The sequence below is a fragment of the Micromesistius poutassou genome, assembly GCF_964030765.1.
Source record: "Micromesistius poutassou genome assembly, chromosome: 13".
NCBI lineage: Eukaryota > Metazoa > Chordata > Actinopteri > Gadiformes > Gadidae > Micromesistius > Micromesistius poutassou.
The window spans coordinates 16,083,519-16,110,777 of record NC_140283.1 but is presented as its reverse complement, the minus strand read 5'-3'; the positions used below and the strand labels follow the sequence as shown (position 1 = coordinate 16,110,777).

Sequence of the window (27,259 nt, the reverse complement as noted above, 5' to 3'; positions counted from 1 at the left end):
CCAGAGAGTTATTATCAGTCTGGTACCTCTGACCCGGGGTTGGCCAATCCCATATAAGGTGAGACACTCACCCTCTCTGATTCATTGCTTTAGTTGAGAAACCCCCCTTTTTTTTATCCGTCTGTCTGCATGTCTCTGTCTGTCTGTCTGTCTGTCTGTCTGTCTTACAGTGCTCCGAATTGTCTTGAATCAAGAATATTCCTGTCTATCCGTCTCTCTTTCTCATTGTCTCCACCTCTCTCTCTCTCTTCCTCTCTCCTTCTCACTTTATTTTTCTTCAACTCTATCGCTCTCTCCCACTCTCCCTCTCACTCTCTCTCTCTTTGTCTCCTCCTCTCTCTCTCATCCTCTCTCCTTCTCACTTTGTCTTCTCCTCTCTCTTCCCCATCTCTCTCTCTCTCTCCCTTTCTCTCTCTCCTCCTCTCTCTGTCCCTCACGTCTTTCTCTTTTTCTCCGTCTGTGTCTCATTCTCATTATCATTGTCTCTCACGGCCCTTCAACCCCATTACCTTTGTCTCCCAGTGTCCTCGTTATCGTTATGTGTTTCTGCTGTGTTGATCACTGATTCTACTCACCTGTGTTCATCATTATTTCAGTTCCCTGCCTATGCCCCTGTGCGAGCCTTCCTTCTGTTTCTGTAGAGTGTTCAGAGCTCTGCTACGAGTCAAGTTCTGTTGCCTGCCAGATTTGTGTTTATCTCTGAGCGTTTGGCTTCACGGCTCCTAACCACTACTCCCACTCTCTTCCCCTGTCTCCCTCTCGATCACTCGCTGTCACCGTCTCTTGCTCAGTATCTCTCTACCGGTTCGAACAAGCCTCTGCATTAACCCTCACCGCACTTGTCTCTTTTCAAATTAGGTAGATATCAAGTTGCCCACAACCCCTGCACAGCCTTTTAAGGAGACACTTTCTATTCTGTTTTCGTCTTCCTGGTTCTTTCTTTTCAGGTTTTTTATGGCTTGATGGTCTGAAATAATCCTTCAGATTTCCTGTTATTGCCTCTCTGTCTCCGAGCTACCCACCCCCTTCTCTCCTGCTCTCTCCTTCTCTCTCTTTCTTTCTCGCTCTTTCTCGCTCTCCCTTCTGTCAGGTTTGTCCTCTAAGGTATTTCCTGGATTTGGAAATAGCCCCGTCGATCACTCACACGCACACATGCCCACCCCCATCACACACACACACACACACACACACACATGCACGCACACACACACCAACCCACCTAAACCCGTCCCGTACTACTCTTCCTCCTTTTCGCCTCCCACTATAATTTAGACAAATTTTGGAGCACTTGGTGGCCAAGGAGTAAATGCGTTTGCCATCGGGTCCTCCGCAGCAGATTGAGCAACAGCCCTGGCGTCCGGGCCCCTTCACTGTGGTGCTGGGACCTGTGGCGGTGTGCACTTCCTAGTGTTACTGTCCTGGCTGTGATTATCCCATCACCATTAGAGGCTCCCACTTGCATCGTGTGCTGAGAAGGGAGTTATGTGCACAGGGGGGTGGATGGAGTTTACTGGACGGTAAAGCCATTTCTCAGTGGGAGATACCGGTAGACCACGGAGATAGTCACTGCTAGCCAGCCACAGCTTTACGCGAGGCAGGCTAGACTACCATCCCTGACGGAGCTGATAATGGTGGGGCTGGTGCGGCATTCTCTATTGAAGGCTGTAGGAAATGTGAGGGCTGCTCAGGGCCAGACTTACCTTCAGCGTTGTTACTGGACAATGTCGTTGGACAATATTGTAAATGTCGTATCGCATTGCTGTAAAATATTGTGTCGTAATAACATAAGTTGTTACTTAACTGTTAGGGTTAGTTAATGCTTATTACCCCATTAACTCTCCACCATGAACGTTAATTCATGGTGGATTCAGCCTACAAGCGAGGAAGTACCAATGCCCGCGTGTACCTGCACGTGGTGGACCCTGAGATGAGAGGGAGGAGAGCGCAGTCCTGGTTGTCGGACCCCCGTTGGTGACCATCACTGCAGCACTCCTCGATAGACATCTGCTCCTGTCCTACGGAAGCATCTGAACACAACCAGAGTACACTTCATCACTGTGTGTGTGTGTGTGTGTGCGTGCGCGTGTGCGTGTGCATGTGCGTGCGTGCGTGCGTGCGTGCGTGTGTGTGTGTGTGTGTGTGTGCGTGCGTGCGTGCGTGCATGTGTGTGCAGAGCCAAGATGGGCACATGTCGCTCGCCTCACGTCCCACCAACCCACTTGGAAACAAACAACATGATGAGCTGTGTCTGGAGCATTCGTGGCAGGCTCCTTCGATGAGGTTATTAAAGCTTTCATCTCTTCATAAAATATCTAATAATATGGGGTTCGAGACCACTTTTAACCAGATACAACATTGGGCAACCAATAGATTGATGAATGTACCCTATGGGTACTGGCTGAGACACATTGATCAACGTGCACACACTGCCGAGATCCTTCCACCAAGATTGATATTGCCACAAGGCCAAACGACAGTTATGCGCTATTCAAATGATCAAAAACCCTGCAACTTAATCCCAAACTCAAGGCGACTCCAAAAAGCTTTGAGAATTATTTTTTTTTTTCTACTTTTTATTTTTCTTCAAAATGTAACGAGCAAATGATGTGTTTCTGGTCGGAAATCAAGGGACCCGGCTGGGCTGGAGCGGGACCAGAGTTTCCCCCCCGCTGGTTATTCGTCAGGATTAACGGGAGGAATGCCTCGACTCTGTAAACAATCAGCCATCACAGTCATACCACCGCGTACATTCATTAGCCTGCGGTTCGTGGGATCCGCCAAACGTGAAATAGCTTTGGCAGATCGTGTACTTGGACCCTCTCGCGGCCGGGCCCCCGACAACCGCCTGGCGGGGCCAAAACGGTCCGTCTGAGCAAGACGTCCAAACCCCCAAATGAGAAAATAAACTCACTGTGAATCCATTTAATTTGTTGATCCATCGCAATATGATCCTAAATAGTATGTGGATGACTTGATGTTATATACATTTATATAAAAATAAATATATAGTTTGATTTATTCCTCTGGATTTGTAGAGCCATCTACAAATCTAAGCGGGGACGTGATATTTGTGCTTGAGATGGAACATCTGCCAATGGAAGGTTTGGCAAGCGCGGCCTCGACTCGGGCTACTCAGTTTGATTAGCAGGGGAGGACAAGTGTCTGTACAGGCTGTCGTCTGGACTCTTAAGAGCTCCTGGCTCCTCCCTGTGGGGCTGGAACCTCTCTCTCTCTTTAATCAAACCCAACAGGGACATGCAATATAAGAAACTTCTGTGTTTATTCGTTTGTTGGAAATGATTGACCTTCGCGTTGGGATGACGGGATACATTTTTACGAACTTCAGACAGCTTTTATCGATGTTGACGTTAGAAAGCGTTTTGGGAAGGACGATTTGGCGCTGCTGATTTAATAAAAAAGCGATCAGTTTTGCGTGTTAACTATGTCAAATCACTAGCATTGTCTCTAGCTGCTGTGTTCATATTTGCATCCCGGCTATTGTTAACGGGGGGAGTGGATGCAAACACACAGCCTGTTTTTATGAGAACAACATGGGGTGAGACACCTCAGACAGCCTGCTGTGGCCTGGCCAGACCTGGAGAAGTGAAAGCTGGCACATTCCACCCTGGCCCTGCCAATAAACCGCCAAGCAACAGTGTGAAATGAGGGGGCACTTTAACAAGATGTCACTTCTGGCCTGCACCGTTTGGGGTTTCTTGGGACTGGCCGGTTGCTTCATGCTTCTTATCTCTCTCTCTCTCTCTCTCTCTCTCTCTCCCTCTGTTCAAGATGGGACAGTTTTCAATTTTTCCTTCTTTTTTCTGCATTCCCAGCAACTTATGTTGCGCTGCCAGTTGTAGTGGAAAGTAAATCTGTGTCTTACCAGAACCCACAAATGAACAAACCTCTGGATAGATTTTGCCCCCAGGTCAAAGCTGTATTTTCCTCTTCCCTCTCCTTTGTTTAAGAGCATACAGGTGTGTCACGCCTGCTCGACTACGTGTCTTTCCATATAATTCACCCTACTAACTCAATCTAGCCCAAAGAGTCTCTGAGCCATTCCCAAGCCTTTCCCGCTACGATCAAAGCCTGAAAGAAGCAGAGAAGCACACCGAATCTACCGATGCTGGTTCCCTTATTGAGTTGGTGAGATGCGTCAAGCGGTTTGCCTGATCCATTGTCTGCATGTGGAGCCCTGATTTCATCTCGGATGGCGGTGGTGGTTGTCATGGACATTAAACTTTGGCAGAGCAGTTCCTAGCTTAGTCTAAACAGAGCTAATGGAAGAGCAGCATGACTAGAAATCAGACTGTAGATGTAATGCAGTGGGACTGCTGGATCCTAGATTACACCTACACAGAGTGGAGAGTGCTAGCGGAATGATGATTGCCTATTATTATTTTGTATTTCTGTTTTGCTTCTTTCAACACACTCCCCCAATGAGTATTCTCTGAGCCAGATGTCATTGTTTAAGCCGCGGCAAGTCTATATAAACTATAAACCAGACAGTGTTTGTTTAAATAAGGAAGATAAATGGAAGAGGTGTTGTCCTACGAGTCTATCATCAAGAGGAGTAAAGTATAATCACCTCAGCAGCTGGCCGGCTTCAGGTCATGTTAATCGTCACTGCTGACGACACTTCTCCAGCTGCCAGGAAAAGACCCCCCCCCCTCCCCCTACCTCCCCCTACCTCCCCCCTCCAGCCACTTCAACTAACTATCTGTGAAAATGGACCCACATGTGCGACGATGGACGAGCATTTAGATATGGGGGGTATACCCCACCTTTGCGACCTTTGTTGGGAATATAGAGTGTACTCTTTGCCGTGGACTCCTGACTAGGATGTGAGCCACACACGAGCATCCTAGCGTGACCTTTGACTCGCAGGGCAGAACGCAACAGCAGACCAATTCAAACAATGCATAACAACTTTTCCATCGCAGCTATATAGCATGTATAATTCGGTGTTCCAAATTGTCTCTCAATAGCACATGGGGAGACGCACATGCGTGAGAGCGCACGCAACATGTCCGTTGTTTTTTTAAATATAAATACTCCAATAAACTTACCCTCTATATTTTGGACCATTTTCGTCAAACCCACAACATCATACACAACAAATAAAACGGACTATACTTATTCACGTAATCCAACATAGTTTCCCTGAAAGAAAGGTGCCTTACCTTGCGCACGAAGAACTCCGACTACAGAGCAGAGGAGCAGAATCCACAGACCCATTGAGCTGCACAACGAACTCCAAACAAACACAACTAAGTCCACAAATACGGCCGGTGTTCTGCAGCTGTCTGGGGGTATTTTCAGTACAGGCTCTGGGGGAAACAGATAGAAATGAAGTGCAGGGGTTTAGCCGCAGTCTCGGCGTGATTTGAGGAAGGATGGTGTGTAATTACCGCGCAGTGAGGGGCGGGCTGCGACCACAGCCTGTTAGTTTGGTGAGGTGAAGTGTTAACTGCACAAACTTTGGATTGCACCGAGAACATATACACACGTTTTAGCGCATTTGACGCAGTTGACTGTTGAAGTTATGGTCAACATGTTATAACTTTGCCAAAGCTTACAGCGTTTTATTAGTCATAGTCTGCATAATGTTGATTATTCAGCGTTACTAATCCTATCCCATTCAATGCAACGATGTGTAGGCTATATCGTTGTTGTTACTTATGATGTACGCTAAAGGTTTGTGCTAAACACAAACGAAAAGTGTTTTTGTTAGAGCAGAGTTTGAAGTTGAATTGTCAGCCAGCATACCAGTTATCATGTAGCGGCTGGGGGGTTGACACACACATACGCACACGCACGCACACACACACTCTCTGCATCAGACACAGAGAGAAACAACCAATATTGGCAAGGAAAAATATAAATAATTGCTGCTATAAACATTTTGTAACGTCTATACGGTACAAGATGTCGAAGGTCTTCCTGTGAAGTCAATCAGTCAGTCTTGGCCGTGGGCAGGGTGAGGCAGAGGGGTTAAGAGGCTTCCTGATCAGATCCACATGCCTTCTGAACCACACATCCAGACTAGCAACATCGCAACAGAACCATTGGGAGGCACCATGGCACCTGGTTAGACCATGCGGCCTGTCCAACACAGGACACATCAGAAAACACATCACGCAGATCAAGTCCAACGTCAGGCCGTTCGCCCTGTTGACCTTTAAGGTCCAGTACCTTTTATAATACATCAACTTAAACAAAATGCTTGAGACGTCGGTGCGGCTCTGCAACAGCGATTTACTCCAGAGATGTAGTACGTGGTATCAAAGGAGTTAGCAGGCTTTCTGGGAAACCCAGGGGTCAGCTTATCTTATCAGTAGCACCCCCACCGGTGTAAGGGTCGCCTGCTGACTGTGGAGGTATACGGCTACCACTACCCTTTCATGGCACTGACGATAGCCATGACTCTGCATGCATCCACAATAGAGAAAGAGCTACAAAGAGAGAAAGTAGGCCTAACCTCCTACCTGCCTGCTTCATGGTTGATGTTTAACCTGATGGACAACAAGTCTGAAAACCTAACAATAACCATGAAGGGATGTATCTTCTACACACCAGAGTATCTTGCAGGAAAATGGTAAAAAGTGTGCATCATATGCATCTGAAAGTTAGCTTATAAACTCAGGTTAGACTCAGGACTGTAGGGGAAAGGTCTGAATCACCACCCCCCCTCTCCCCCTCGCTTCGTGTAGTTTGTACTTAGTTTGCACCGTGGCCATAACGCGAGGGCCCTGTGAGTGTACGCTAATAAACAGGACGGGTTTCTGTTGTCCATCACTTTAATAACAACTCCTCAAACCAGGAAGCCAAAAGCTTCATTTTAACAAGATAGAACAGCTTGGGGTCACTTTTTAAAAGCGTTAATCTTCTTTGGGGGGGGCGGGATGGGGGAATAGGGGTTGGGGGGCCTACGGTTCTTTTGAAGTCCAGTAAAGTCTGTCTTGCCGTGTCTGTGTCACTGGAGACTGTTTCTAAGCAGGCGTTCAGGGAGAGACCCCCTGCCGAGCTTTCACTGGCGTCATTTACCAGTACTGAGGGAAAACTGTACACAGCCCTGTGTTAAATGAAATAGCCCTAACAGCTGTGTTCTGTTGGCATATGAAGATAGTCCAACCTACCAGAAGATGGTTTAGTGTACAGCTCAACCCGGCTTACATTTTCTTCAACGTAAAGAAACTAAATCACAGGACGTGTGAACAAGTTAGTGTGTATTTAATGGATCCAACAAAAAAGGAGGCTAAGGATCATATTAGCTCCCGTTATGAAAACTATTTTTGGAAAAAAGACTGGATAAGAGATGTTTTGTTTCCGCACATTCAAATCTCAATAAATACACAAGTACATAAATGTAAACAAATACATAGAGATAAATTACATTCATATACATTGTACAAACCCTGCAAATCGGAACTGGCTAAGCTTTGTGTGTATTGTGCCGTTATTAAAAATTGTTTGGATTTACTGTTGACAATGTAAATAGCACAATAACAAAAAAAAGAGTGGGAGCAAGAAATGTCCAATGGTTTGTGCTTATAAAAAGGTCCACTCGCTGTAAAACATAGAGTTAATATATATTCAGAGTTATCCGTTCATGCTGCTATTCATGAAAATAAAATAATATTAATAGCTGTCCAAAAATGTTTAAAGACACAATAGGTGGATGAATGCTACACTAGATCTCAATCTAATCGTTTCCATCATGCGAGAAGTAACATTTCAGTAACAGCATGGAGGTAAAAAACAATGGATCTTACGGAGGTCTGAAAAAAAAGGAGCAGTTGTAACAACACATACAACTGTACCAGGATAACTGAATTGATCACAGTTCATTTGGAAACATTTGAATAACAAATATTATTGCTCTCTTAAACTACTAATCAATCACTTTTTTTTCTGATGAAAACACAATGTTACAACCCCAATGAATATCATCATAATCTGCAGACGTGAAAGTGCATAGGTTGAACATTGCAGCAAACAAAGACTGTACGTTCATCCTGTTCCATGTCCTCCTATGGGAGAGCCCAGTGCATGCTGGGTATCGTAGTCCATGAGCTGGCTTCCCGGAGGCTGTGGGATACCAATGGGCGTGGGTGGGGGTGGAGAGGCTGTGGTCTGCTCTGGCTCTCTTTTGATCTCTGGGAACAGCCTATCGGGGTAGAGGATCTTCAGCTGCTCTTCAAAGAACCCTTCAAGTCTCCTACTCGCCGTTGCAACCGCAGAGTTGGCCTACAGTCACAACAAAGTGCCCCAATCACACAAAACACCATCATCAAGGACTGAGTCGAGGCAAACACAGATTACCAAGTCATTTAACAACAGCTTTTATCCAATGCGAATGTTCAATGGCCAATTCAATGGCTTAACTGTCACATTTGTTTGTGTGCTCGAGTAAGTATGCATGTGAGTGAGTGAGTGAGTGAGTGAGTGAGTATGTGTGAGTGAGTGAGTATGTGTGAGTGAGTGAGTATGCGTATGTGTGATTGAGTGAGTAAGTATGCGTATGTGTGAGTGAGTAAGTGAGTTAGTGAGTGAGTGAGTGAGTGAGTGTGTGGGTGGGTATGCATGCATGTGTTTGTGTGTGTGTGTGTGTGTGTGTGTGTGTGTGGGGTAAGGGAAGTGATTTTGAGATGTAGCAGACCTGGCTGTAGGCCGCCCAGGTCCTGAAGATGAGGCGGACCTCCGCTATGACCTCGGCAGGGCCTTGGTAGGCTGGACTGTGGCCCGCCGTCAGTCTCTGCTTAATGGTGGAAAGATCCATGGGCCTCTTGGGGTTCCTCTGCTTGTCAGCTAATGCCTAACGATTTAAGAACATATATTCATTTCAGGGACTGGTATTGCAAATTAGCGCAAGCTACAAATACTTATTTAGTATTACTAAATGCATCGGGTGGGGGTTGACGTGTTTGCATGACATCACGTTAACTCAGTTTTCAGAGTCATGCAAACACACATTTTTATATAATATCATGTAGAATTTGGGGATATTTTTGTATCTTGTTTTTCTGCACCAATACACCACAGCGAATTCCTTGTATGTGAAACGTGCTTGGCGATACAACACTGATTCTGATTTTAGCTGTCACCACATCCTGTATGGCTAGTAATGGAAGCTGAAGTCATGTTTCCTCCTTAGTGTCTCAGTGTTTACAGAGAAACAAGGGTCTGCTGCCGCCACCACATTTGGATCAGAACTAAATGTTTGTGACGTTCATCCTGGGGAACGCTGCCAATTTGCGTCCCGGCGTGGCGTGCTCACCGCTGGGTCGAGGGGTCGTTGAAAGTCCACGCTCAAATCGCTGCAGAACAGCAGCAGCAACAGCCGTTCACATTTCTGCTCAAACAAACAAAAGATGCGGAAAAAACACAAGAAAGACAAGTCATTCAAAGCCTTCCGTACGTGCAAGGATTTGTTTTACTATGATAGTATTTAACCTGAACCTGTGAAATTCAATACACGCTCTCCCCTGTAACAACAACAATCCGCGGCACCACCTTTCACAACGGGTATTGATTGTACTGATTTGGAATGAGTTCTACTGACCCGTTTGTCCAACGGGGGGAAGCCTTCTGGGCAGTCCGGCTCCTCTTTCACCGTTCTCAGTTTGTTATCGCAGTCGGACTCTGGACCGCTCAGCTCCCGACACAGTGAACAAAACCACGACCCGCTGGACACAAGGGCACCACAAAGATGATAAGATTACATTTGAACTAGCCTAGCAATATTTCAGCTTTACTATGTTGTAATAATAATTAACAGATACATACTTATTATGCTATCTTTGTGTTAGAATTTATATTAATTCATTTTGAGTCTGATTTATGAGCAGGTAAGGGTAAGGGAAACTAGCTAAAGGAAGAGTCCAGGTAGACTTTGAACATTAGGATTCAAACCCAGAACATTTTAGCTGGAACACTCTGATCACTAGATTATCCGGGCCACATATCTGATAAAATCGATAAAAAATGAAAATGAAAGCCATTATTTAAGCATAAGTTACCATAAGTATACTATAAGTAAGTCACTAAAGTAATCAAGGCTTTCCTCCAAAAAGTCAACTTTTCAAAATAAAAGCGCAGCGGTGGCTTGCCTTGGCGAGTGGGGTAGCGATGGAATGTGACAGGTGAGGTGGAACACTTTGGGACACTTATCACAGCAGAGCAGCTCCCCGCCACCGCGGCACACGGCGCACCAGTGTTCACTGGGAGAAGCCCTGCTCCAGTCGCCTCGCGTCTGTCCCCCCCACACTGCGTCCTCGCTCCGGCCCCCGGCGGTCCTCATGGGCCGGGGCAGGTGGCTCCGACCGGTGCTCCCAGGAGGGGTGGTGGAGCCCCACGGCCCAGCGGCTCCGATGCTGGCCAGGGTACGGTCGGCTGTACTGTCAGGTAGGCTGGTTCTTTGGGTCGGGTGTAACTGCTGCTTCGTGGATTGAAGATGAACAGCGAACTGCAGATGAGGAGATAGTACAAGGGGTAGAAGGTACTTTAATATGAGTCTTATTGCTACACTGTGACAAAAGGCTTAAACAAATGTCATCAGGCCCGTGTCTCTTTATCACTTGATGTACACACTTGCAGGCAAGAAACGCCACATTATCTAAAAAACCTAAAATGTGCTGTGGATATGACTAGCGTTGCTTGTTTCACTAATGTTTCACTAATGTTGCATAAGATAATTGTGCACTATGTAGTTGCTGCTAAACTCTACTTGGCTATCGACTATGATGGGCTATTTCCAAGCAAAGTCATCAATATATTTGAAAGAAATACATCAACTCAAGTCATGAGATCTGGTCCACATCGTTGTTACTAGGTACTCTTCATTAATGTCCCTGTAGGGTTGCCATAGAGAAGAACAGTTCATTGCATGTTGGTCGTTTAATATAATGAAACGTAATACTTTTAGTCCTCGATTCTGATTGGCAAAACACAGACAAGCTCAAACTATTCTAGCCTGTGTTGCTTGGCAAACATTTGGCTGTCTTGAGGAACTTTATTGCTTGGTGGAAGAATGATGATTTGTTTTCAATAAATGATCGTATTTCATGCTGCTGTGTGTTTATTTGGTGAAATCTTACTCAGGCAAAGTAACTGTTTTAGGTATTCTGTCTGGATCATGCCTAACAACGCCCCCTAGCTGCCTAAGAATCACTGTAAACCGCGGCCTCTCAAGGCTGATTTATTAAATAGTATTTAGTCATGTAGCAGATGCTTTCATCTAAAGCCACTCCTCATGAATTCCGACACAAGTCCTGAAGGAGTAAGTGGAGGTCCTCGCTCATGGACGCCTATGGGTCAACTGGCCTACTGTCAACATTGGGAATCGAACAAAGATCCTTTTGCACCTCCCCCCCGAGCCACTACACGATGTTGTGCTCCTTACAAAGCTGCTGGGGTCCTCTGGCTCGTCCTTGATGGAGAGGAGTGGTCCCGGAGAGAGCCGCCGTCTCCTCTTGGAGGCCCAGGCCTCTGGTCCCTCAGCCGGCAGCATCTCTGAGGACCTCCAGGTCACCAGCCTTGGGGCATCAAGACAAACATCCAATCACCTTCCAGAAAATTCACAATAGCATGCAGGGGACATTAATATAGAACATCATTTGAATATGCCGGTTGGATCAATCAGTCAATCAATAACCTTTATTTGCCCTCGAGAGACACTGAGGTTTCCCTCATTTACAGTGACGACGGGAGGATGCCTCTTAGGATAAGCGTACTACTCATTAGCATGAGTGAATACATTTCAAAGATGGGAGGCCCTCTAAGGAGCATTAGAATCCTAACCCCTGGTAAGGTATGTTTGAACACTTAAATCAATGCTTTTGAAAAGGGTATTGATTGCGCCATCGGGATACATCAATATATTTTTGCAGTGGTAGAAGAGTGTGAGTGTTGTCATAAATAACCACGGCTTACAGCGTGAGTGAGTGAGTAGGCGTATGTGAGGGAGTATGCGTATGTGTGAGTGAGTGAGTGAGTGAGTTGAGTGTGTGTGGGTATGCGTGCGTGTATTAACCTACCCTGATTTATCGTCATGGGATACGGCTGGGTACCCTTGGGAATTCCTCTGTCCATTTACTGAGAGATAGAATATATATTTAACAAACAACAAACAAAAAACAAAAACATAAGATATTACATAATAAACTAGGATATGCTAAAATCATACGTTAATGATAAGTAATGTCAAGATTCACTTTATTCATTGGATGGAAATACGATGTTAAAGCAAATTATGTACTAATGTAGGGTAGAAATAAGTGGAGGGAAAGTGTTTTTTCTGAACAAACAACATACCATTCAGCACAGCCTGAGGAGGCAGCAGACCCTGTGGGTATTTTGATCTGAGCATCTGGACCGGATCATCTCTCTTGTTCAGATATGTGGGGTCCATCTGGATAGGACATAAAGAGTCACTATGAGTCTACTTTATTACAAAAATATTGTTAATAAAATGATGATGTAATGATTCATGATAATTTTGGCCATTACGTTATCACGATAACACTTCCATTAAATAAGATTGTTAGTGTGAAATAAGTCCAATAAGTCCAACTAAAATTAATCAACAAAGATTGATTGAGACGTCAAATGTGTTTTTCTGTGCAATTGCGCAACAGAAAGAACAACCAATGATGAAGCAATATAAGCAGAATTATTTTAGGCTTCAACAGATCATTGAAATAATCACCCTGAAGAATGGCTGCATTACCGGTAATTGTAGGTTGCAGCAATATACCAGTGATTATGCAGCAATAACAATATATTGGTGTTTACGTCATTAATATTTGATTGCACTCCAAGGCAATCTCTGGGTATTTTGTTTCATTTATCATTTAATTTCAGAGCCCTTGGATAAGGAGACACTTGCCAGCTGTCTGGAGAGAGGAGATACATTGGTGGGCAGCGATGCATGCTGGGTATAAAAAGGTGAAGAGGAAAACACGTCTGTGGCTTTAGTCTGGAAGGTTGAGCTGCTCACCATCCCCCTCGGAGGCTAGAGAGAGAGAGAGAGAGAGAGAGAGAGAGAGAGAGAGACCAACCAATCAATCAATGTCATGTCTGTCACAGTGACTCTGGTCACATGGTTCCTCACTCCAGAACTCATTAACCAGAGCAGGGCAACCTCCAAAGAAGTGTAAACAGCACACTCGAATTGCAGATGGCTGTGCTTGACAACTTTGCTTCTGAAGGGTTTCCTGTTTGGTCTTGTTCAAAACCTTGCACCTGCGAGTTCAGTGGAAGGGGTTTTTGGGTACGAAAAAAAAAAAAAAAGTAAATAAAAACATTTATTTTTCTCACAATATATGGTCATCAGCATATAACTTACAAAGTGGCCTGGCGCCTCTCAGCCTACATTAACACAGTTGTTTGGACCACCTCTGAGATAACTTATGTCTATAATGCACAAGCATAAATAGGCCAGCTGTGTGCAGTGAAAACAGAAATAAAAGTGAAGAGATTGATAGCTTCTAGCCTAGCCTAGCGTTTGTAGCCTGGGAACCAGACAAATCTGCAACCTCATGTTTTCTTTGCTCTGGCAGATGGTCTGGCCCCCCTGCTGTTCCGACCGATCTCCAGACGACCTTGACCAGGTCGGGCCAATCGCAACCGTTTAACTTATAGACATAGGATATGGTTTGAACATAGACAAATATCCATAGATGCCGCATTGGCCTGCCTTTTGAAGAGGTTCGACTGGCTTGTAAACAGTAAATGGGGGAGCTAATGGGGAAGCTATTTTCTAAATAAACAGCACATGAGTTATTTTCAGTTATTTTAATGAGTTTTCTACGTGGAGTAAACAAAAAAAAAGTAATTAAAATCCAAAAAGAAATGTAAATGTTATAGTGCCTTTTATTCAGTAAACCTGCAGCTTCTCTGTTTACTTCTGTATTTGTTTACAGACCAGTCAAGCCAAATCAACATGTTTGCCCAACTGTCACTCAACGCTAAGTCACACATTTCGTCACTCTGATTGGTTGTAGGTCCGTCCAATTAGGACCAGAGACCTTTTTGTCCTCGCTGATAACAGCCCTTGGAATTCAAAAATGAACCGAGCGGTTCCTGACTAGTAAGCATTTGTGATTGGTCTGGCGATATCCTGCTAAAGCCGTTTAGTGGTACGAGTGGAATAACGGTCTGTTTGCATTGGATGTGCCCGTTTTATTTTATGTTCCCTATAAAACTGTTCTGGGTGCGCGGCGAGCTAGACTAAACATCTCAGCACACTAGACATGTCAGACGCCGCTTACGCAGGCCAGCGCTGCACTTTAGCCAAACGCTAGATTTAGCTTTAGGGTTAGCTAAGTCGCGGTGTTGAGAATGACTCTAATTCAAATCCTTCTTGATGGAAAAGAGCATGAGTTGCTCGGGATGTGAAGGCTGTCAGCTCTATTTGGGACGAACCCGTCTGCTGCCAGAGCTTGTTAGGGGGAGCTGTCAATCAAACCCTCAACTGGCAGGCCTGCACCCGCATGCATATCAAAGCAGCAGACGATCAGAGAGACACACACACACACACACACGCACATGCACACGCACACATGCACACGCACACACACACACACACACACACACACACACACACACACACACTTACACACATATACACACATGTACATACACATACACACACACACACACACACACACATATACACACATGTACACACACACAAAACCACACACACCCACCTGGGTGGGGTATCCAGCCGAGCCGTTGGTGGGGCTGGCGCGGTGAGCAGGGGCCCCCATGAAGCGGTGGCCGGCCGGCTGGGGGGACATCCGGGGCCGGGCCTGCGGTGGGGGCCCTCCCTGGGGGGGCACGGGGGAGGACCTGGGCAGACGAACACTCTGGTACCAGGACCACTGCTGGGAGTGCGGCGGCTGCGGCGGCGGCGGCGGGGCAGGGGCCGGTGGGGGGGTCTGCCAGTGAGGCTGTGGGTTGAGCTTGTCCACCTGCATCTGCAGCTGAGCCAGTGTGTGATGGGACGCCAAGCGAGGCTCCAGGGCCGTGCCAGCGGGCGAGCCCGGGGGCCCGGGGCCAGGATGGGGAAGCCGAGCAGGGCTGCCCCGGGAGCTCCCCAGTGGCTTTCCCGGAATATTCTCCACCAGCAAAGTGCCTGAGGGCGAGGGAGAGCAGTGCAGCACACTGTGAATAACAAGTAGGGCTTACACTCTGAGTGCAGCTAATGCTAACCTAATGCTAACTTATTAGTAACAGGCGAATGTTAGCACAACAACAACGTTATGCTAGCCGGATGCTCGCTAGGATGTCAGAAACTACCGATGATGAGTTGGCCCCCCCCAACGACGTGAAATATATGTGTACGATCTACCATTACCGCGAGAAACCTTACTGAGGAATTTTTCCAGCACTATGAAACGTTACACATGTACATACATGCATAGACATACATATGCATGACATTGTTATATGTCATACTACATATATTACACAATAAATCGTTTAAATCGTATGTTTTCCTGGAATGCGATTTCAGGGTTTGCTTCCTCTCACCCAGATCCACGTTGGAGGCCCAGTAGGAGGAGCGGCACTGGAAGCGCACTGAGCTCTGCGGTATGAAGGAGGTAGTGCATTTGGCCTGCAGCAGATTCCCAATCTGGAACAGAATCTGCAACAGAAGGAGCGCCATCAATTATTTCACTGGGGACATCTTTTCCGTCATATTTTCTTCAGTAGTGTTTCCTTAATATTGCACTAGTATGAAGAGGTACAGCCAGGTATTACTATTTAACCATTACTGGATAGATGCTTAAAGGATTAAAGGATGCTTACAGACAGACTGCCAACAATGGGGTTGGACCCAAGAACCTTCTAGCCAATTCCTCAAACCCCTTAGCCCCCTAGAACCAAATGCCAGGCACTAACCATCGTTAGGTTAACCCATTCCCTGTATACAACAAAGATAGCTAGGATAAGACTCTACACAGTGCTTAGTGCTAGTTTTAAGTGCGAGGACGTACAACATACAAGAAGTGCACACATTAAGTGCCAGTATATCCTCTGGATATATGATATGGCATGTGGATGGACAAAGGCCCCGCCCACATCGACAGGTCACGCGTCATAGCGCCCTGGGCTTCAGTGGGCGGGGGGCTTCAGTGGGTGGAGGGCTTCAGTCAGCAGGAGGGGGGGGGGGCCTCACCAGGCGTTTACAGTATAGGAAGGCCGTGCCCCCGTTCCGCTGCGTGGCCCAGCTGGTGAAGTTAATGACGTGGTCGAGGTGTCGGGAGAGATAGCCAATGTCCTGCTGCTGTTTCTTCAGCGTGCTCTCGTGGCCCTTCGTCACCGCCTTGGGAGCGAGGGGATCGGGGGGGGGGGGAGAGGGAGAGAGCGGAGGTTAGGGGGCCGGTGATGGATTGGCTGTGAAAACACAGCCGAGGCTGATGGATCGCGCCCCTTTAATGGTGAACACAGCCCCCCCGGCCTACAAGGAACCACTGTTTAGGAGTCAGAGAGCCTCAACGTTGAGGGTCTGGTATGTATGTGTTCCTGTGTAATGTGGGACTGTTATAGGGATTGTTTATGTGTTTTTCTGTTTGTGTGCTTACTTTATTATTTTATTATTTTGCAGACCCTGTGCATGTTTCAGGAAAAAAAAAAAAGATTTGTTATTTTCTATTCTGATCAGGAAGGGTTAGGGTCAGTGTGTTGACATACAAACCAGTGTGTTATCCAACATGCAACAAATGGATAATAAAGTGTATGTTCTTACCTCCAGTTGATTCACCAGCACCTTGCCCTTCTTGTTGATCTCAACGATCAAGGCGCAGATTGACTTCTTGATCTCATTGCGAACAGAGTGGCGGTTTTTAATCACTTGGTGTAGTCTGTGAATAAATATTAACACATGTTTGAACATATTTAATGGGATTCATGTTTTAATGGTTTACGTATCCTGCACTTGTAGATTCAACCGCTAATATTAAAGGGGTCGAACATTAACTTCTACCTCAGCTCGAGGTACAGGAGAGAATGCTAGTTGCTGAATGCTAATACCCTAGTAATGTGCCTGTTGTCCTGGTTACAGTCACAAAGGGATCAATGGTCTGACTTTTCACTGGTTTTTTCCAGATCCATACCCGCTGTTGATTGAATGGGAAACTTCATCGATGACTTTCTTCTTCTCTTTCAGCTGATGCGTCATGCTCTCCATGTGCTGCTTGTGGTTGTTATAGGCATCGTCCAGGAACTGATAACTGAACAAATTCAGAAAAATAAAAAAATCAAAGAAAAGGGTCAAAGTCAATTTGCTGTAAATGCAATGTGTATTTATTGTGATATTTAGGGACCGAGCCAAACTGGCAAGGTCCCTATTGTTTTTATATTATATAACTTAATGTGGGACTTTTCATGCACAAGCCAACAGAAGAAAACATTGAACGTTTGTAAACTGCCCTTCCATATATAATTGTTTATGTTATCCCTGGGATATTCAGACAAAACGGAACAAAACCTTCTTACCTGCAGTTCGCAAATACGCGTAGGCTTTACATTGAGATATGAATACCTACTTACTAAATAAATATCCTAATATATACTGAATACCAATACCCCTAACCCAGACCAAAACACAAAACTACAAAGCACGGCGCCAAAATCAAAACGCAACAGAATGCAGTAGAAGGCCCGCGGTCTACCCAGCATGCAGTGCGTTCCACCTGTTGGGCGTTACCTGTGGTCCTTGTGCTTGAGCAGCTGGCAGTCCCTGCAGGTGAGCAGGTCACACGTCTCACAGAAGAGCTTCAGGGGCTCCTTCTTGTGGACATCGCAGAAGACGGGCCGCTGGGGGGCCGACAGCCCGTCCACCTCTGGGAGGAACCACAGCCGTTTCAGAACATGACATCAGACAGTGTGGGGCGGCACAGCAGACCGTACGGGACAGTGGTAGAAATTAAAGAGTGATACTCTACTTCAAATAAAACTAGGATTAAGACTGAAAAGGATAATCACAGAACATTGCCATATTAATTGTAAATTCTAAAAAGGCATATCAACATTTCACAGTGTAGGTTGACATTATTGACAGTATGTGCTACATTATTGAAGCTATTCATAATTGACCACCATACAGTGTCCAATGTGTCTAAAACGATAATTGTCTCTAAAGCTTCTTAGTGATTAATGCACAACAACCAACAAGCAACAACAAGCAAATTATTAGCTTTCCACGTTTAGTTCAGGATGGTGAATTTTTGTGTTAAGCAACGATTCGGTTTAGACATCAATATGGTGAAGTTTAGTATAAAGCAATGATAAGCTTTAGGTCTGGACTGTTGGGGGGGGGGGGGGCTATATAGTCCTGGGTGTTGATGAAATGCGACCTCTCATTGATGTTTGATGTGACACTGATGTGAGAGGTCAACGTGGGCCACCTTGTCCACTAAATATCTAGAAAATGCATTCCTTCGTTGCCATGGCCGCGGTAGCGTGGCCCCCCGGTACCTCTGGTCCCGTCCACCTTGTGGCGTATGGCGTGGTCTTTGGTGAACTTGACTCTCTGGTGGGCCTCCACACACGTGGAGCACAGGTACTCCACGCAGTCCACGCAGAAGCCCGCCGCCTCGGTGTTGTCCTCGCAGGTCATGCACAGCTGCAGGGGGGATTAAGTACTGGTTAGGTCGCTCAATGACTAGCCTTGAAGCCTTAGCCTTAAAGGTGACATATTATACCGCCGGGTGTGAGTGGGCTTAGCCGTTACAAGTCATCTTGGAAATCTGCCTCTTCTGACATCACAAGTGTGCGTGTCCACATATCCGTCAGACATCTAGGTGGACACGCCCACGTGTGATGTCAGAAGAGAACGATTTCCAAAACGGCTTGTTACTGCTCACACCTGGTGGTATAATATGTCACCTTTAACTACCTGTTGGTCCTGTTCCACAAAGTTGGATGCAAAGAGGTTCATTTGCATGCTGCCAATAGTGGAGACAGTGTACACAAGTACACAATGTTTACCGCGATACCACTGCCAAATACATTAGAATCAGCCATGGTAGAGCTGAGCTACTGTGCTTAGAACAATTTCATGGTATATTATCCACTGCAAACAAGGTCAAGTATAGTCTTGGACATCAGACGGGCCAGAGCCGGCATCTGCCATGAGCATCTGCTTAAAGTCAACAACAATCAGCTGAATACCCAGCAATTCATGAGGTGGAGTAATATTTCTTCATGGCCGATTGCTCATTAGCGGAACTTGAGGGTGCTCATAATCAACAGAAAAAAGCTAATGGCTCAGAGATTTATGAAGTTGATTATTATTTAGTGGCAAATGGCTTGGCACTTATGGCTACTGAGAGTAGCTTCAGCTTCTTATCCACTTCATGCTTCAGACCTATTATTTCTCAATAGGCCTACTACCGATTCATGATGACAGAAATAAATCCTACCTACTGGAATGCATGTGATTTGTAGTTTACCTGGACACATCTTTCCATGGTGCTGCTGGGCGCTTCAAACGCATCATTGACAAACAGGTTCTCCATGACGTCCGCTTCCATGCATTCTTGTCTGCATACCGGACAGCGAATCACGTTCACTGGAGTCAATCGGGGAAAACGCATCCATTCAATATGCAATCAATCAAGTACAAATGGATGCAAGGATCAGCCTAGCAAGGATTGTTTAGGCAAAGGCTGTGTGTATGTCGGCTATATGTGTGTTGCCTTCTTCACTCATCTCTCAAATCGTTTTTCCAAATACTCATGGGGTCCCTCATCAGAGTCCTTGCAAGAAAACTGTTGGTAAACAAGGAGGCTCACTCACGTGGTTTGTTGACAGGACTGTCCGCCTGGATGGTCGGTGGCTCGGCGACAGCTAAATTCCTCGAGGGTGGAGGTAGACATTTTTTACAAAAAGAGTGCAGGCACGGAAGAAGTTTAGGCTCCCGGCTCTGAAAGTTTAAATGGCAAGACGGACACGTGTCCAGTAGATTCAGGGTGTCGATCGCGCTCGTTTTCTCCTGCACCGGTATGCTCTCAGCCTCGTTCTCCACACCGCCGACATCCTCCTCCGGCTCCCGCTTCTCCGTGCCTCCTCCTTCATCCATCGCGTAGTCCCAAATCAAACGACGATCAACGGGCTGCAAGGAACGAGGCAGACCCACAAAAGGGGCAGCAAACGATCAGTCAAATAATGATCCGTGTGGAGAAGACGGCCCCATCCGAGTGTTGCTTCTCGACCTCCTTATGAACTCCCTCCTGGCAACGGGCAGCATTCGTGCTTTCAGTATTCAGCGCTGCAGTTCCGCCGTTTGCACTGCGACAGACCGACAAATGACCCACGGATTCATGTTTTACACTAAAGACGCACGACGCATCGACGCGCTCACGCCCATCGCTTCTCTGTACGATCAGTGGAGACCCTGATGATACATCCGTGATGGTACGGAGCTCCGTGTGACGGAGGGTCGCAGTGCGCAGCCCGGGCGCGTCGCTCTGAGGGGGGTTGGGTCTGAGGGATTCGCGCCGCCGTTTAGCGCGCGTTTTTAGAACTACAAGGCTCGGTACGGGCTGGCCCGTTTACTGTTGCCGTTGTGGATGTCTCATCTTGAGCTCAACAAATTATTTGGAAGTTTTCCCTTTAGGCAAGATTATTTATATTTTTTAAAGATAAAATTGATAGGATTATCATGACATTAAAATGATTTGTCAAACTTCACCTAACCATAACCCTAAAATTTTAAATTGTAATACAGCGCAAACCAAAAGGACATAACTAAAAATAAAATAAATGATTTCACAAGAGCAGGTCGTTATTTTTAGATAAGATAAGTCAGCAAAGCCTCACCCTACCGAACTCGGGACCAATAAGTCAGCTATTTCAAAACAGCGTATGGGTTGGGGCTTAAACAACCCAGGCAGCTGACCGAGCTCTGCTGCCTACTCTCACAGACATGGACCTGACAGCAGAGAGCCACTCTGTCCCGCTGAGCGATGGGAACCGAATCCCCCTGCTGGGTCTGGGGACCTATGCTGACCCCAAATCGGTAAGTTTGTTTGTTGTTATAATTCCAACCTGCAGGCTACATGGTCAAACCACCTGTTGCTGTTTTTTAACCCATGTCATGTCTTTCCAGACAGCCAAAGGCACCGCACTAGAGTGTGTCAAGAACGCCATCGATGTTGGCTATAGACACTTTGATGGGGCTTTAGTGTATTTCAACGAACATGAAGTAGGTCAAGCTATCAGGGAGAAGATTGCGGATGGGACGGTCAAGAGAGAGGATATCTTCTACTGTGGAAAGGTGCGTTTTGTCACTGCGGTCACGCCGTCTACACTCCTACTCATCCGGATTTAAAATAAATATAGAAAATAATCACTAATGCATTTGGGAACATGTATAATATTATGGTGCCGTTTACTATTGACAATTTGATAATTAATATATAAGCGTAGGCCTATATAGAATCTGCCTACATAGCCGCTCCTCTCCAACGGAAAGTTAGAAGAGGATCAGACAATAAGCAATAGACAAATAAATGATACAAATAGTTGACCTTGTAGAATAATGGGCTATATAAGAAGTAACCTGTTATGTAGCATATCAAAAGATAAATAAATATATAAAAGTAACACAAAACAAATAAATCTTCTACATTTGGTAGTGTTGAGTAATATATTTTGTTTAACCCTAGCTATGGGAAGGAGATTGTTTTGCTGTCTTCATAAAACTTCTCCCTCCGAATTTTTCCAGCTGTGGTGCACATTCCAGCCTCCAGAGATGGTGAGGTCAGCCTTAGAGGCCACTTTGAAGGCCTTGAAACTGGACTATGTGGACCTGTACATAGTTGAGCTTCCCATGGCCTTCAAGGTCAGTGTATCCACGCGCCCTCCCTCACGGAACAACAAATGTATGAGACTTTCAAAATAATTATGAGTTGGAGATTTTTATTGGAATCATTCAAAGCCGTGTAATGATCCACACAAAGAAGGATAATGCATTTTACATGGATATAACTGAAACCTTTACTATACTGAAACCCTGGAGCCAACTGCTCACTAGAAGCAGAGGCATCTTTTCGTGGGCATGACACCTGTGCTGTGTACACTGGAAGATATCCATGGTCCCTACAGACAAAAATGGCTGGTTGAGCTGGTTTAGTGCTGGGAATCTTAGTACAGGAATATGAACTACAGAGAGAGAACTTACCAAAACAAAAGTAAAATAGTTGAACGGCCATCCCTTAGCATGTGACTATTTAAACCATGTTGTAGACACGGTGAACAGCATGACCTAATGCACAGCGATCAGGCTGAGAGTTCCTCCTCTCTCTCCATCTCTGTCTGGAGTTGAATTTGTGGTGGCTTTTGGTAGATTGTGGGTGTCACAGCATCAGGTTTGGCAGCCAATAGTGTAGTGGATAGAAAGTGGAAAGATGAATGTACTATAGTGGAATATCCTCGAAGTGGAATGCCTGGACCTATATGTAATGTACAGTATGTTATACAACTAGACTTATGGAATTACTACATGGTTGATTGGCACATTCACGTGAGGTGTCTAGTGATCTATGTGTCCTTTGTTGGGTACATCTCGTTCTTGGAAATGGAAAACAAAGACATGCTGTAGTTATCGTGAACTTTGGCTTTGCATTTGTAAACTCACTTTATTTTCACCTTGCAGCCCGGTAATGACTTATATCCAAAAGACGAGAATGGAAAGTACATCTACCACCATACAGACCTGTGTGCAACCTGGGAGGTGGGCCCTACTCTGCTCTTGATTATTGATTATAATTGATCATCAATCATTCATATCATCACCTGTATTAGATTATCTTCTTATTTTGTTATCTACATTCTCATTATATTGCCTCTCTAAATGACTTCACATGAAGCCACTCAAAGGAAGGCTGTGTGTCTGCTTTGGTTTGCCACAGCTGACCTACTTATGATTTCTTTTGACCTTGCACCAACATATCTCTCTCTGTCTTCTCTGTCTGCTGTTTTGGTGATTTTTTTGTCTTTGGTTAATGGTGCTCTGTGTCTCTTGTGAATCAGGCGATGGAGGCGTGCAAAGACGCCGGTCTGGTGAAGTCTCTCGGCGTGTCCAACTTCAACCGCCGCCAGCTGGAACTGCTGTTAAACAAGCCAGGCCTGAAGCACAAGCCTGTGTCCAACCAGGTGCGGTTGACCTTTACCCTCTGGCTAACCATTTCTTAGTCATAGTAGTCAGTAGGCAGACCGTCCCCAAGGGGAGGTTGTATATTTCAAGGCTGTTTGCTGATAACACAGAGATATCACTGGGTTCTATATATATATATATATAGCATGTTCTACAAGGGTTAATAGAGGGGTCAAGGATGAAGAACATTTTGAAAAAAACTTTTAACTTGGTCATGGTGTGCAGAACATCAACCATGAGCTCAAAACATAGATCCACCCACCGGTCGTTTGCCAGCACAGCAATAAAACCAGACCATAATAAGGTGACACCCACCTGTGACGTGATTATCTTGAGTATTTCCTTAAGTGTGCGACTTGTGGTGTGTCTGTGTCCCTTCAGATTGAATGCCACCCTTACTTCACCCAGCCCAAGCTCCTGGAGTACTGCCGGCAGAAGGACATCGTGGTGGTGGGCTACAGCCCCATCGGCACCTCCAGGGATCCATCTTGGTAAGCTTTGTTTGAAAGGCAGGGATAGGGCTGTGATCCCCACTGGTGGGCTACGAATGTATGCACTGACGGTTTGGTCAGTTTGGTATCAAATGGATAAAACAGCCGTATAACATCAGGAGTCAAACAGCCTGTACCCGCCATGCTCTCCTCCCCCACATTTGAGCAAGGCAAGGTTTATTAGCCCCTGTCAAACACAAGGTCGTTCAGAGTGCTTAAAACACTCAGAGATCACATTATAAAAACATCGAAATGACAATTGTCTGAAGGTAATAAAGGACAATCATTGACAAGAGAAATGTGAGAGAAATGTACAAGATAGTAAATGTGCAGACATCCATTTTAACAAAAAGCTGTGGCAAACAGAAACATTTTGAGTCCTGATTTAATGCAACAAAGTGTGGAGTGCTCAGGGAGTTTGTTCCAGATAGATAAACTCCCAGAGGCAGTGGTGACCGAAAACAAGTTTACCGCGCTGGGAACACCGAGGCACGGCAAACGAAAGGAATTCATGCTACAAGGAACGGACCTCTCAAGTAGAGCCTTGTTTAATGTCTGACCTACAGGGTGAATCTAAAATGTCCGCCGCTGCTGGAAGACGAGGTGCTGGTGTCCATTGGGAGGAAGTATAAGAAGAGCAGCGCCCAGGTGGCTCTGCGCTTCAACGTGCAGCGCGGGGTGGTGGTGATCCCCAAGAGCTTCAGCCCACAGCGCATCCACCACAACTTCCAGGTGCGCTTTTTGCATGTTCAGTCGGATGAACTGTGGAGCTGTCAATCATACATATCATTCATTGGATGATGTGAATTATTGACTGCTAGAAATGTCTTCAGCTATTTATTAAGGCAAATTAATCATTTTTCTTTTGTGTGTTTTTTTTTTCTAATATTGCAGTTACAATGTTGATACCGAATGCAACATTGAAGTGGTTAATGTTTCAAATTTCAAAGACAACCCAGAACTGGATTATTGGATTTGACTATGGAAGCAGGATATGCCATAACAGGATTATCAATCAATCCTTATTTGAGTTAGGGTTAAAAGGTTATATATTATGAATCAGAATTATGAATCATCACAATGGAGTTATACCCTGTTTCTCTTTACAGATATTTGATTTTTCCCTCACTGAGGAGGAAATGAAGTCTATCGAAATGCTGAATAAAAACATTCGTTTTGTGCAGCTGTTAATGTAAGTATGAGAAGGTATTTTATTATTTACGTCGTACTGAATTTGTGCTACGTGTGTTGTTTTTATAGGCCTTTTGATAGTTTGTTATTTAACTTTTATCCAAAGCGACTTGGTAATTTTAGAGAAATGTCAATATGGAGCTGTTGGTTAGAATAGTGTAGCAGCTATTGTGTTCCTTACATCGTAATACCTTTAACGTTACTACTTTGATGATGTCATCACGATGGTCCATTATAAAAAACAAAACATTTTTTTACACAGGTGGGCCGATCATCCAGAGTATCCATTCCATGATGAGTATTAATCGTGAATATCCGTTCGATGATGAAAATGTATCTGATTTCACCTCAGCTTCGGGATTACAAACGCTACCTGTTTATAATTGACAGTGTCACATGGCCATGTTGTACTCTTGAGAGATTCCATTAGTAAACTCTAGATGGCGCCAGCTCACATCCAATATAATGACTTTGAGGCTGTAATTCCTGTAGTAACCTCCACATTAAATACCCTGTATTCAATTATACAAGTTTCGAACTGGCGATAGTCATTCTACAATTAGAACAAAATAAAAGTCCATCATACTAACCAATAAAACCAATTCAAGTTGATATTATTCATCACACCTGTGTCTTTTTTTCCTTCTTCAAATACAAAGAAGCCATGCAAGAATCATGACCTGATTGCTGTCTTAAATATTGGTTTTGGACATGGTTTAAAGAAGAGAGAAGTGACTGCTTTGCAAATGCCCTATAATGTTAGCTATTATGCAATGTAATGGGGTCATGAGTTCCCAATGGGCAACTCTGAACAAACCTAAGTTAGGTTAGCATTATAACATCGGCAATAGTGTGTTGGGCATATATATAGATATTCACTGCAAATACTGTGTGAATTTCATCCGATTCAGATGTGCTAAAATAGTTTCAGCGCAGCATTAGATATTAATGCAGTGAACGCCAGGATAGCAGAAAACGTGTTTGCAAGTTCATGTTTTTTTGATGTTCCCTCGATTACTCTTCATCTGACATGTTTGTTCGCTGAGAGGGTATTAAATTTTGATCAAATGGAACAGCGCAACGTTGACACAGAGTGTGTATTTGTGTGCACAACTTTCACCCAATTTCAAGCCTAAAGACTATTCATTAATTTGAAAATGTAATCTAGGTTTTTAAGTGCAGCAACACATTTGAAACAATATTATTATAGTTGTGTTGCTAATATGTTCACTAATATGTAACACATCATTTACAGTAAAGGTTCTGCTGCTGGTCCAAGAAACCATAACCAGTGATCCTATATATAGGTCCCTATCTTAGTGGTTCCCCCATAAAAAAAGAAATCCTTTCCAGCATTAATGAAGTTGATCTTATTTTGAAGATAATATCAACCAATCATACAGCATAACATTGGTTCAGGATAGTCAGGTGGTTGGGAGGAGAGGTTCTAAGTTCCAACCCCAAATGTCCACAGTCAACCTGCAGGCATCCTTGAGCAAGCACCCCTCCTTCCTCCTTGACATTTATGTAAAAACAAATCAGATCTCCTCCTATTTCCCTTGTTCGGTTGCTCCTCCTGTCTCAATGAATCCCTGGGAGTAGGAGCAGTTGTTAAAAGACAATTCCTTTGAAGAACCTATCTGACAGAAAGACAGGCCACACGCCACAGGGACAGGGCCCTGTAGTACTCAGGGTGCCTCTCTCCCAGGTGAACCAGGAACCCGCTGAGCTTCCGGGTTGGAACCCCGATGTTTCCCAGTCTACCAAGAAGGCAAGTTTCCCCGAACCCCATTCTCCTTAACGACATGCATCCAACCCTGACCCTAAACCCACATTCACCGCGAGTCGCGCTGGATGAAAGCGTTGGCTAAATGACTAAATAGTAAATGCTAAACATCACTCTCTCCCCCCTCTTTAGTCAACCTGTCAGAGAGAAAGCCCATAACTCCCTTACTCACCCCCACACCCCCCAGCTAACGGCCTTGGGGATTGTTGGAGGCACATGACCCCCACACAAACCCTGCTATGGGACCCCTACTATGGGAAAGTGTAGTGAATGGGCCGTGGGGTCTGTTTGGGAGTAGGGGGAAACAGATCCGGTCGTTGGGGCGGGGGAGGGGGGGTGGTTCTGAATCATGGATGTGTTTCTGGGAGTAGGGGCTCCAGTCAAGCAAGGCTGATGTTTTATTAACAGCACAATCAGAAGCAGAGAGGACACCCTTTAAAACTCTTCTGCTCTGACGTGTTTTTGTGTGTGTGTGTGTGTGTGTGTGTGTGTGTGTGTGTGTGTGTGCATGTGTGAGTGTGTTGATGTGTGTGTAAGGGAGCTTTTACGGATTGCTCGGCCTTTGAACCCCAAAAAATATTCAACCATCGGTTAGTTATTCCTTAGAATGTGTGTGCA

The 27,259-nt window shown here is 45.2% G+C and overlaps 3 protein-coding genes across 4 annotated transcripts in view; 1 reads left to right on the top strand and 2 right to left on the bottom strand.

The window, feature by feature from the left end:
- Positions 1 to 5,385, bottom strand: part of fbln1 (fibulin 1) — a 29,378-nt gene extending 23,993 nt beyond the window's left edge. For both annotated transcript variants that reach the window (XM_084477197.1, XM_084477198.1), the window contains exons 1-2: positions 5,184 to 5,385; positions 1,907 to 2,027 (exon numbers count right to left, since the gene is read on the bottom strand). In XM_084477197.1, the coding sequence (XP_084333323.1) occupies positions 1,907 to 2,027; positions 5,184 to 5,238 (176 nt within the window). In that variant the 5' untranslated portion in view covers positions 5,239 to 5,385. The remainder of the gene's footprint in view (positions 1 to 1,906; positions 2,028 to 5,183) is intronic.
- Positions 5,386 to 7,233: 1,848 nt separating this feature from the next.
- LOC311357733 (transcription intermediary factor 1-alpha-like) lies at positions 7,234 to 20,420 on the bottom strand. The gene is made up of 18 exons (XM_084477774.1): positions 19,813 to 20,420; positions 19,467 to 19,585; positions 18,490 to 18,637; positions 17,720 to 17,855; positions 17,127 to 17,243; positions 16,760 to 16,874; positions 16,190 to 16,336; positions 15,541 to 15,655; positions 14,715 to 15,142; positions 12,890 to 13,015; positions 12,316 to 12,412; positions 12,039 to 12,096; positions 11,405 to 11,537; positions 10,113 to 10,468; positions 9,566 to 9,689; positions 9,281 to 9,355; positions 8,663 to 8,818; positions 7,234 to 8,250 (listed from the first exon to the last, which is right to left on the bottom strand). Exons 1-18 carry the CDS (start codon positions 20,093 to 20,095, stop codon positions 8,014 to 8,016), a joined length of 2,970 nt encoding a protein of 989 aa, XP_084333900.1. The 5' UTR covers positions 20,096 to 20,420; the 3' UTR covers positions 7,234 to 8,013.
- A 458-nt stretch (positions 20,421 to 20,878) lies between these two features.
- LOC311357734 (aldo-keto reductase family 1 member D1-like) lies at positions 20,879 to 25,467 on the top strand. The gene is made up of 9 exons (XM_084477775.1): positions 20,879 to 21,034; positions 21,125 to 21,292; positions 21,743 to 21,859; positions 22,673 to 22,750; positions 23,050 to 23,172; positions 23,555 to 23,664; positions 24,231 to 24,396; positions 24,774 to 24,856; positions 25,118 to 25,467. The coding sequence occupies exons 1-9, from the start codon at positions 20,942 to 20,944 to the stop codon at positions 25,158 to 25,160; spliced, it is 981 nt and encodes a 326-aa protein (XP_084333901.1). The 5' UTR covers positions 20,879 to 20,941; the 3' UTR covers positions 25,161 to 25,467.
- Positions 25,468 to 27,259: the final 1,792 nt, after the last annotated feature.

What these genes read in the sequence shown, in the direction of transcription:
- LOC311357733 (XM_084477774.1), bottom strand. Translation starts at nt 20,095, where the DNA reads ATGGATGAAGGAGGAGGCACGGAGAAGCGGGAGCCGGAGGAGGATGTC. An exon ending in AACGACCCCTCGACCCAGCG is followed by an intron (nt 8,819 to 9,280) that starts GTGAGCACGCCA and finishes TTAAATCGTTAG; the next exon opens with GCATTAGCTGACAAGCAGAG. An exon ending in CCTGGGCGGCCTACAGCCAG is followed by an intron (nt 8,251 to 8,662) that starts GTCTGCTACATC and finishes TTGTGACTGTAG; the next exon opens with GCCAACTCTGCGGTTGCAAC.
- LOC311357734 (XM_084477775.1), top strand. Translation starts at nt 20,942, where the DNA reads ATGGACCTGACAGCAGAGAGCCACTCTGTCCCGCTGAGCGATGGGAAC. An exon ending in CCTATGCTGACCCCAAATCG is followed by an intron (nt 21,035 to 21,124) that starts GTAAGTTTGTTT and finishes ATGTCTTTCCAG; the next exon opens with ACAGCCAAAGGCACCGCACT. An exon ending in CGTTTTGTGCAGCTGTTAAT is followed by an intron (nt 24,857 to 25,117) that starts GTAAGTATGAGA and finishes TTTTTTACACAG; the next exon opens with GTGGGCCGATCATCCAGAGT.